Source organism: Ricinus communis, chromosome 6, assembly GCF_019578655.1.
Source record: "Ricinus communis isolate WT05 ecotype wild-type chromosome 6, ASM1957865v1, whole genome shotgun sequence".
Classification (NCBI taxonomy): Eukaryota; Viridiplantae; Streptophyta; class Magnoliopsida; order Malpighiales; family Euphorbiaceae; genus Ricinus; species Ricinus communis.
The window spans coordinates 19,683,142-19,695,190 of NC_063261.1; the positions used below are offsets into that span (position 1 = coordinate 19,683,142).

Sequence of the window (12,049 nt, forward strand, 5' to 3'; positions counted from 1 at the left end):
AATATGTGGTATAAAAATAGAGAACTTATTTTTTTTCCAAACCAAAAAAAGATCTTGGAGTTTTTATAATGCTTACTCTCAAACTCTTTGTTTATACAGTAGTGATATTTTTTATTTCTCTATTCATCTTTGGATTTTTATACTACTATTACTCTCCAATTGCTTCATGAACTCGATTTTGGATTGAAAAGCGTTCCCTTCAATCTCGCAAACTGTAGGATTATCACCACAATCAACATTAATTGCCTGATTTGGTTTAGTAATCATAGTCTACTTATTGATGAAAACACAGCATATCACCTTATAACCAAACCCAATCATCTGCATCAAAAGTTCAATTATATTTAGTCACTTCCATATTGGTACAAATCCTTGTTAAAGTAATAAATTAAATACCGCTATCTCTAAATCCACAATACAACATGGACATCTGATTATCTCAACTACTTCTAGACAAGGTAATTCGGGTTTAAACATCCAATGCCCACATAACATTTTGTGCTGTATTTTGTACCCATAAAATGGATTTGGCACCAATTGAATGAACCGCATTCTGACTTTTTCAAATCTCGCAACCCCAGTCTCATTTTCATATAAAAATGAGGAACCAGACAAGATGGATGAATTTATTGTATAGCTGCATATGTTGCCACTGGATGGGATTGAGTAAGAAGTTGCATACCTTAATTTAAATTACCCAAGTAAAAAGAAAAAAGATAACCTCTTCGAGCAGCAGTGGATCTGGATTGTTTGCTTTACAGAAGTCCCGAACTATTGCATTTTCATTCCAAAGACACCACTTTCATTACCTTTAGCTTGCACGCGGCGTTATAAGATTTCCTACAACTGAAATTCAAAAGGTACCGAAAATGAGTAATTTCACATTTTTTATTGTTTCGTGATGAGTTGGTGTTTGAATAAGTAAAACTTTGGTTTCACATAACAAAGAATTCATCAAAACTTTGAAACTCATCTCGTAACCAACTTACACAAGCTGGAAATTGATGAGATCTTCATATCAAAAAGCGGCCATTTGCAGTGCGACAACCATCAAAATTTCCTTAGATTATTGGAGAAATAATTTACTGGGTGTTTTGATCTTCGAGACCAAGAAGTCAGAAGTGTTGTAATCACCTGGTTTAGCGTAGGATAACATTAATATTCTACCGTCATTCTTATTCAAAAAAATGTACGCCCGTATCCATTTGGATAATAAATATTAAACTCCTTCTCATACCCATAACATTTTGAGTAATCTGTAGATAAATTACTACTAAAGTAGTTATCAAAATATAATAAAATTACTATAAAATAATATTATTTTGATTAAAAAGTATTATTTTTTATAGAGACTATTTATTTATCAATGAATATTTTATTAATTTATCAATTTAAAAATTTATATTTAATTATTTATTTATATATTTTTTATCATGATTAATGTATGGTTTACAGATAAAAAAAAGAATATGGTCAAAAGTTAATGTGCATATATATATAATTCAAAAATTAACATTTATATGCATAAAGAGTAGAGTTTATATATATATATAGGCTACAAAAATTTATTATTTTATACATTAAATGAGATTATTCATTTAGTGCATCGGTCCGCATAGAGATCGAGAAATTTTATAATTTAGTCGAGATTATTAATTTATTGATCATTTATTTATCAAGATTTTAATGTATATAAAAAAATTTAAGTACATAATTTTTAACTTATAAATTTAGTTAAAATCACAATACAATATATTCAAATAGTATATAAAGATAAATAAAATATTAAAGAAATATTGAATAATTTATCAAATTCCTTGAATATAACATATTAGAGAATCAAAATTGATCAATTGAATTATAAGATTTCTAATATTTTGCGTTCAATTTTTAAAAATATATTATGGGTAAAGTATGAATATGAGTATAGATAAGATATCGTAGTATTCATATTCTATCCATAACCAATATAATCTTTTCGGGTATGAATTATTCATATTTGTTACCCGGTAAACTCAGATATTATCTAATTTAACTAGATAGGGTTCAGATGGGTACACATGGATAACATATAAAATTATCATTTCTAATCTAGATAGGTCTTATTAGGAAAAGTAAGAAAAGATTTTGATTGGATAAGACATCCGCAGACATTAGTTGGATCAAGATAGTCCAAATGTTGCTAATTTTGCTTGTGGTGAAACTCCCTCAATTAGTTGCTATATTTAAAGTTCAAAAGAAAATCAAAATGCTTACTTGTATAAGACAATTCAATCTTTTTATTTCCTTTGTACGAAAAAGAAAACTTTTAAATTCTCTCATATATCTCTTATTAGTCATAGCCACAGTGCAAACGATGGCCACTTGAACAATCTGTTAGGTCCACCAGAACTCTATGATTCTACTAAACTAGAAACAACCATCGTCCACAATTCCAGTGGTTGTGAAGTGAATATGATAAATGGTTTGAAGATGCCATAATCCTGTGGGACTGAAACTGTCCAAGTGATACTGCTGTCTTTGAATGCAATTACACCTAAGAGATTTGGCAACATTCCAAATAGGCCAACAACTTTCTAGGCTTTTGAATTGACTAACCATCTTTGTCATCTGCCTTCCATTTGGCACCCAAGACCTCTCACTATTCTTTTCTCTTTGTCTTCATTATTATTATTATTCTAGAAACAGAACTTAGAATTCTTTTGCTTTGCCTCAAATTATGGTGTGCATGACCATTGACCCTCCTCTCCTTAATTTTGTATACGTAATTTTCTTCTGTTGGAAAAATGAAAAGGTTATTAAACTATGAACACATCTTTTATTTTATGTTGTTTAGTTAAACCTTGAAATGGCTTAGATACAGCTCAAAAGAGCCAATGAACCACATTTCAAGTAGCCTTAAATTTCAAATTTCAATTCCAACGGCTCAAAGAGCCTTTGAACCACAGTTCAAGTGGCTTATGAACAAATAAAAATAAGGAACATTACTAGTATTAAAATATGTATTTCCTGCTTAGGTTAAATTAAAATAAATCATTAACTTAATTTAATAAAGATTTTTTTTTTCACTAACTGAGTAGCTATAAAAACAATAATATATATATAATATATATATATATATATCTTCTAATTTCATTCTTCCATATTATACATTTGTTATACTGTATTTATATTTTACTCATGATTAAGTAAAATAACTTATCATAATATTATATGGGCTAATTTTCAAAAAGATTACTTGGAATTGTTATCAAATTTTGCATATAATCTTTTGATTTAGTACTATATTTTAATATAGATTTCAGTTTTTAGCTTTTAATAAATACGCTAAATTTATTGATGTAACGTAAACTCCAGCTAAATAAAAAAATTAAATCAGTATTATAATTGTTAACTCATCTCATTAAAATATGATTGTATGGAAATATAAAATTAACTCTTATTTTTTAAGCTTTAGAGTTCATTAATCTTATAACGTTTTAATAAGGAAAATACACTCAGTTTTTCCATTTAATATCTCTAGAATTGACACGGCATCAATAATTTGATTAATAATTTAACAAAAATTAAAATTAAAATAAAATATCTAAAAATTACATACTAAATCTAATAACAAATACAAAGTACACACAGTTAAACCCATTAAATGTATAAGATTTTATTCTTTTAGAAATTCTAGATATGAATAGATTTGACTTGTGGTTGAAATCATATAAAATAAAGGGGCAAGGTTCATTATTGACATGATCTACAATAATATTATATACTAGAATATTTCATGAGAATCCTAGTTAGATTTTTGGTGGGCATTAAACTATGATATAATAGGCACCAAGGAGAATGAATGTTGTATTATAAAATATATATATATATATATATATATATATATATATATATATATATATATATATATATATATATATATATATATATATTCTTGGTAAATGTTGGTGATAATATAAAATTAAATTATGAAGATATTGACATTATTAAACTGCCATATACCTTATCAGAAAAACATGTTGCAATAGAATAAATAAAGCTTTCTTCTTCTTCTTTCTTTCTTTCTCCATGTGATCCATCGTATCAAAACTTTACTGCTTTTCGAAAAGGAAACTTATTGCCCACCATGAATCCTTTTAGATCAATAATATATAAGAACAATGAAAAAGAAAACCACAGGAAATAATATTTGATTATTATTATTATTATTATTATTATTTATAAAAGAAGAAATTGGAAGAAAGGATGCATGTGAAACTTTGAATATTGAAGGTGCTATTCTCATTTATAATTGAGTTATTCTAATGTGTTATAAATGTGTAGTATCATATAAAATATGTAAAAAGAATAATTTTATTTTGAATTCAATAATTTATTAATATATTAGTCAAAATTCTTTACAATGTTTAACAATTTTTTAATTAATTTTGTTATTTTATATTGATTTCTGTTTGTTAGTCAAGTCGGAAGAAATATTTTCTTTAGTTTTTATTTTTTATTTTCTGAATTCCAGAAATTACTTTATTTTTTAAAAAGTAGATTAATGTTGTTCTCTAAATTATATTTAAAGAAAAAGGATTTATAAAACATTACAATTAGTATTTCAAATAAAAAAATTTCCATTTTTTTTACATTGAAATCTCAAAGACATTTTTCAAAAATAATTTATTAATATATAATCCAAATCAGGCAATAAAAATATTTTAAAAACTACAAAATTAATTTCATCTCAATAACTTTGATTTCAAAACTATATGAAAAAAGTATGAGATTTTATTCAAAATTTTATTTATTTTTATAATTAATAAAACTTATCTTGCTTTTATTATTTGTTTGTAATGCGAGTCAGTGCGAAACATGACTTGAATTAGTTAAAATCTAAATCAAATTTAAAAAAGTAATTTATATTGGCGGTCCCTATTTTTAGCTCGTATATCACAACCGTCTCTACATTTTAATTTAGAGACATAAAACCTCTGTTAACTTCAATTAAAGTAACAAAAGACCCTACTCTCAACCCTATGTTAATTGAATAACATAATATATATATATATATATGACAATCCATGTATTGATATTTTTTTTAAAAGAGATTTTTGTTTAGTGATCCCCACAACATCTTTTTAAAATCTGATACAATTTCCAAAGAAAATTAATTAAAATAAGTTAAAACACATATATTTTATTTTAATTTAGATTGACATGCTATTGTTCATTGACATTTCTAATCTCTGTAAAAATAATACAATAATAACATAAATAATAATGATAATCAAATATTTCATTTCAAAAGAGGTAATTTTTCAAAAGAAAAATAAATTTATATCCATCTTGTTCTTTGTTCAAGTTTTTCAAATTTGTTTTCTTTTTTTTTATTTCACCTCTCTTGGCACTCTTGTTGAAATAAAAACCCAATTAGATCTTTGGTCAAATAGAAACTAACTTTTATTTCCCCACTTCTCATCAACTCATAAATACCTTTCTTCAAAAATGTTTCTGGCTGTCTCTTCACTTCTCCTAACCCCAAAGTCACCTCTAAATCAAACTCCATTTTTCATAATAGCCATAAACCCATTTCCTATTTTCTTTCCATCAGAGCTTCCACCTCCGATCCATCAAACACTTCATCTCTAACTTTAACAATCTCTGGTAGAGGAAGCAACATTCGCGATGAGTGCCGTCGCCAGAACTTATCAAACAACAATTGCTCTGCAAAGTGCATTCTTTTTAATGTCTGATCATATAAGGTCCTTCTTTCTCAAAATCAGATTTCTCGCTTAGAAATATTACAAGGACGCTCAGGTTTCAACCTACCACCAACGCATAGAGTTCCCTTACTAGGAAAGTGTCTTTGTCAGTTAGATAGCTCCTTGATGTTCAATACGACATGTCTGCTCTCAAGACATTTTCAAATTCTTATTGGCGTGCCCTTTTCGATTCTAGAATAAGGAAAACTAACTGGCCTTATGAATTCAGAGTTTGAAACTAAAATTAAAAAATTTAACGAATTCCAAAGAAGAAATGTGGTCGCGAGTTCTCCAACGAGATTGGGGGGAGCATTGTTTTTTTGTTTTTTTATGACTTTGATTTTGTTGTTAATTATAATATTTTTACCTTTAGAAAATAATAAAAGTAAAGATATGTGTTATCATATTATTAGAGTGTGATGTTGATATAGCGTGTTAGAACGATGCCATTCTTAAAAAAAAATTAACTCTACCACATCCATATCATCTTTTCATTTTTTTTTATTAAACAGAGTTTAACGAGACCCGAATTAAAAGAGCATTTAGTGGTATAAATTAAAATTTAAAAATCATTACGATATATAGGAAAAATTTGAGGGACTATCTATGCAATTTACCCAACTTAAAATTATGATACCAATTCTAATTTGGGTCAATTCGAAATCAGAAAATAAAATTAGTCTTTTTCTAATTCATTTGACGATTTTGAACTGTCAATTACAACTCCATACTAAATCCTTCAAAATTGTAGACTAAGGGAAAAAAAATGCATATAAATTTTCCCTTGACAACTAAACTTTTCCATTGTTGTATTTAAATAAAATATTACATATGGTCCGATATTTTATATTTATTTCTTACGTGGCTTTACTTAGCAATGGAATTAAATATAATCCTACTTTAAAACATCCAAAAACTTACATTAAAGAAAATCCAGCTTTAGCCAACTTAAATAAAAATAAATGAATAAATAAATAAAAACTTAATGCGCAAGCAATTAATTATCATTAAATAACCCTGAGGATAATACCGACGCGCCAGAATCTATTCATCACCTACCTTAATTTTACTTCTTATTCATAGTCAACCCTTTCCTTTTCCAAATAATTTTTAGTTCACATTTAAACACTATTTACATTATTTTTACTAATATTTAAAAATACAGCTCATATGTTTATATTTATTTACCTATGAATTATATCTTTTGGTGTGGCTTGTAAATATATAAATATTTAAAATTTATGTACAAATTAAAAAATGTGCGGTTTTTTTATCAGAATATATAATTTTATTAGTATCAGATATTATTTTTATAAAATTAGAAAAATATTGGAATATGAATATAAATATTTAACTCGACTGTTAATATATTTTTAAAATATTTTAAAATTATTAAAATATATTTTGATATTAAAATAATAATATTTAAAAGAAAGTAAATTTTTAATCAAAGAATTTGAACTAAAAACAAGGAAGCATAGCGAACATGAGGACTAACTTCATGGTTATGTTATGATTACTGTGATTATTAATTTATTTAAGGTCGGTTGACTTTAAATATAAACTCAAAAAAAAAAGTCAATTAACATGGAAAATAAATAATAATAAAAATAAGAAGAAGAAGAATAAAGAAAGCAAAAGAAACAGAATTTTCATATATGAAAAACGCGTTGAGTACACAGTAAAAGGAAAAGAAAAGTGACAAATAGAAGAAAAAGAGAGCCGTCATCGTCGTCTTCTTCATCACGCGGCATCTCCTTCTTTACCACGCACTTTCCCTTTCTTTCTCTCTATAATTTCCCTTTTCTCTCTCTCTCTCTCTCTCTCTCTCTCTCTACCCATTACTCATTACGATAAGAACCTTAGAAAAATACAAAACCATCCTTTCAAGCATTTTATCACACACATAAACTTCAATTCTGAAAGAACGACGTCAAAGCATAATAAGGAGAAGGCGATGATGCTACGCACGTTTTACAGGCCGTTGGAACGTTGTTTTGGGAGGATAGCCGGTGGTGGAACTGCCGGTGGTGGTGGGGATGGATTGCTGTGGCATACGGAATTGAAACCGCATGCTTCGGGGGATTACTCGATAGCAGTAGTACAAGCGAATTCGAATTTAGAAGATCAAAGCCAAGTGTTCACGTCACCGTCAGCTACTTATATTGGGGTTTATGATGGTCATGGTGGTCCTGAAGCTTCTAGATTTGTTAATAAACATTTGTTCCCTTTTATGCACAGTAATCACTCTCCTTAATCTTATTTATCTTTTTCTTTCTTTCCGAAATGTGGTTGGACGATCTTGAATCTTTTATGGTTTTCCCCTGAATGTTATTCTCGTTGTCGTTTTGTGTGTGAGTGTGATCATTTTTTGTTATAAGTAATTGTTGAACAGATGTATCTATTGTCTTTTTCTGTTATTACTGGTGTCTGGCGGTTTCTTTTTTTGGTAAAAGTAAAAATGGAAAATTAGAACTTTTTCTCTAAACCTGTTAAAGTGAAGTAATTTGCATGACCTCTTATTATCATTTCGATTTTGATCATTCTATGCTATGGTTCAGTAATTTTCGAAAACATGCATCTGTTGTCTTTTTCTGTTAACCAATCTATCTGTTTTGTTCTTGTTAGTATATACCTTTAATTTGTTTCTTTAGAAAGAAAATTGAAACTTTTTCTCTGTCAAATTAATCTTCTGATATATCTGCTTAGTGGAAAAATTCGATTTTTTTATTTTTTGTGAATGAACCCTCTTAAAAGGTTCAATTTTTCTTATTTTTGCCATCTAGAAAGATTAAATATTCTGGCTTCTAGGTATTTGGACTAGAGAGCTCCTCATAGCATGAGAGATCTTACTTTCTGTGTTTGTTTGTTTATCTTTCTCACACTTTTTTTTTTATTTTTTATTTTTTTGGTTTTCAATGACAGAATTTGCTACAGAACAAGGTGGGTTATCCGCGGATGTGATAAAGAAGGCATTTAATGCAACTGAGGAAGAATTTTGCCATTTAGTGAAACGGTCGTTGCCAATGAAGCCACAAATTGCTTCTGTTGGATCATGTTGTTTAGTTGGTGCAATCACAGATGATGTATTATATGTTGCAAACTTAGGAGACTCACGAGCAGTTCTTGGCCGAAAAGCTTTTGAGGATAAAAAAAAACCGGTAGTGGCAGAGCGGTTATCAACAGATCATAATGTTTCTGTTGAGGAGGTTAGGAAGGAAGTTGAAGCGCTTCATCCTGATGACTCACATGTTGTAGTGTATACTCGTGGAGTGTGGAGAATTAAGGGCATAATTCAGGTAACTTTAGAATTGAACTTTTTCTTCTGCTTTCTGCTTTTGGTTATCAAATTATGGATTGAAAGTTGTCAAGTATAGGGGTAATGACGTATGGTTCTAAGTGGTAAAGGTGACAATGTGGTTTTGTCTCTTTCTAATTTACGTGCCACTAAAGATTTGTTTTGAGATATATGTATAACATATATGTGTCTGGAAATGCTGAGACGGTGATTCTGGATTATAGTAACTATAATTTGAGGATGAATTATTCATAAAATAGTTCAATTGCTCCTTATCCATCCTTTTATATATATCCTTTGGCTTTGTGGAAAGACATTTGTATATGGTGGATAACGCTAAAATTAAAATTGTTGTTAGGGCTGTTCTCCTTACTCTTCCTGGAATCCAATGCTCTGCCTCCTAGTTTATAATCTCATTAAGTTAAGTAAAGCAGTAAATCTTCCATGATTGAGATGAGTACCTTACTGAAGCGTAAAGATAGCTATTTTCTATCACTTAACTTAGTTGTACACATGGAACTGTATGCCTTGATCTTGATTTGAGTGACAATACATGTGTTCCTTTCGCAGGTCACAGGCCATTACTTTACTTTCTGATTGGCCAAAGATGCTAGGTAACATAACAGAAACATCAGTCTAAACAATTTTTATTTTCTGCTCAGGTATCAAGATCTATTGGCGATGTTTATCTGAAGAAACCTGAATTTAACAGAGACCCACTGTTTCAGCAATTTGGAAACCCTGTTCCCTTGAAACGGCCTGTAATGACAGCAGAACCTTCAATACTCATTAGAGAGCTCAGACCACAAGACTTGTTCCTCATCTTTGCTTCAGATGGTCTGTGGGAACAGTTGAGTGATGAGGCAGCAGTAGAGATTGTTTTCAAAAACCCCAGAGCTGTGAGTGCCTCGTTGACTTTCATCTCATTTAATTTCGTTCCAGTTTCAACTTAGGCAATTGAACTTTAGATTGTGCCTTGGAAGAATAGAATTATTTTCCTTTCATTTCATTTTTAGACTTAAGCTTGACTGAATCCGTGCGATAAAACAGTTTATTTCTTTGTCATTCCTTTAGAATTAGTCTATTTCCGTTCTTATCTGAGTTTTGAACAAAACAATATGCACTATTTCCACTGGAAAAGGAACCGGATATTTGATTCAATTGTTAAATTGCATACTATCAAAATACTTGTGCAGGTTTTTAGATAGTTGCTAATCCGCAATTTGCACCTGCAGGGGATTGCAAAGAGATTGGTGAGAGCTGCTCTTCAGGAGGCTGCAAAGAAAAGAGAGATGAGATATGATGATATAAAGAAAATTGACAGGGGAATAAGGCGTCATTTCCATGACGATATCACTGTGATTGTGATCTATCTTGATCACCAGAAAGGCACTTCAAATGGTAGATCGAAGCACAATGCCGTTGGCTGCACAATTGCGCCTGTTGACATTTTCTCCCTAAATGCAGACCAAGTAGAGCAGGATCTACTTCGCACAATTACTTGAACGTTTAAAAAATCCTAGGAAAGGCAATACTGACTTCTTGAATTTATACAAGGGATTGAAGACAGAAGAAGGATTCAGAGTTATGTAGATAAGTTGATGATAGGGGGATGCGGATGGAAATCAGGAAAGTAAAAGACCTGTCAATAGACAGTGCCATGGACTCTTTCCATGTGAAGATCTAACCATAGTTTTGTTCATTATGCTGTTGATTTATTGATTCATGAGATGTGAGCACCAATTTTGCACTTGGTATTTAAATTTAAGAAACTAAAGATTCGATTCTTCTTTCATAAGTTCACCATTGTTGGCTTCTTCAAGTGGTCTGCATTGTGGCACTGAGTATTTTATGTTCAGAAGAAAATGGAAGAACATAAATCGAAAGAGCTCGCAGTTACTTGCATTTTTATCCATCAGATTTCTATTCTATTTCTATAATATGTCTGCCCAAACAGGGATAGCTATAGGAACGTCCACAAACCACACATGCACATAATTGGAGCCAAAAGACAGCCAACAAAAGATTGTTTTTCAGTAGAGAGCTACTAGAGAAAGAAAAGGAAATTGCAAATAGCTGATTGAATTATTAATTGGACCAAGAAAAATTTGTATAATATCTCAATTTAAGAATACCAATTAAAGCTACTTGAATATGATTATAATAAGATTCACGAATAACAAAACAAAACCCTGGAAAGGTTCCGGTTATAAACCTTTAATAACGTTGAAAGAGGTTGGCCTTGGTCTAGTAAGATGCATGATTACTTACTTACTAATGATAATAACCATTGGTTTCAGGTAAAGCAAAAAGCCCAATTGGAGAATTCCGAATGAAAGAGTACGCAAGACGACCTGACGTTTAGCTCGAACAAACACATCGAACGAATCCACATCGCTTAATAACAAAACATTGAGAGTCTATATAATCTAGGCGACAGCACGGCCCCTGCGCAAGGATGACAAGACGAAATCGAGAAATGGCCCAAATCATGAATCTTCAATCTGTTGTGTACTTTGATATTATTGTTTTCTAATCTGTTGCCATTAATTGTCAGCTGCATTGGTTGTTTGGTAAAAAGTTTAAGAGAGCTACTAGAATAGTGGGAGCAAAGACGTGTTGAGAGGTTCTCTGGTGAAACCGATGGTCGTTCTTTCTTTCAGGTTCATTTCTAGTCTTTTCCCTGTATTGTGTTTATCTTAGATTGGATTTGATACTCGGGAGTCAAATTTGGGTTTAAAATGCATTGTGAATTATTATGGGACGGCTTCCAGATCTAAGGTATCATCATTGAGCTTTTTTTTATAACAAGCTTAAAATCCGACCACAAATGATAATGGAGAGTGTTGCTACAGCATTAAAAATAATAAAACATAAAAAATATTAATTTTAATTAATTAAGTGCATAAAAATTTAAAATATATTTTTACTAAATATAAAATAAAGAATGAGAGAGCTAAATCAACTCTCTAATTTATATTTAAAAATAAAAAATATATTA

At 29.7% G+C, this 12,049-nt stretch overlaps 1 protein-coding gene and 1 long non-coding RNA gene across 2 annotated transcripts; one reads left to right on the forward strand and one right to left on the reverse strand.

Moving 5' to 3' along the window:
• Positions 1-322: 322 nt before the first annotated feature.
• LOC125370459 lies at positions 323-1,155 on the reverse strand. The gene is made up of 2 exons (XR_007216472.1): positions 990-1,155; positions 323-846 (listed from the first exon to the last, which is right to left on the reverse strand). It is a non-coding gene; the product is annotated as an uncharacterized LOC125370459 (long non-coding RNA).
• A 6,290-nt stretch (positions 1,156-7,445) lies between these two features.
• LOC8272244 (probable protein phosphatase 2C 63) lies at positions 7,446-10,846 on the forward strand. The gene is made up of 4 exons (XM_002527437.4): positions 7,446-7,990; positions 8,676-9,049; positions 9,711-9,947; positions 10,284-10,846. Exons 1-4 carry the CDS (start codon positions 7,708-7,710, stop codon positions 10,551-10,553), a joined length of 1,164 nt encoding a protein of 387 aa, XP_002527483.1. The 5' UTR covers positions 7,446-7,707; the 3' UTR covers positions 10,554-10,846.
• The last annotated feature ends 1,203 nt before the right edge of the window (positions 10,847-12,049 follow it).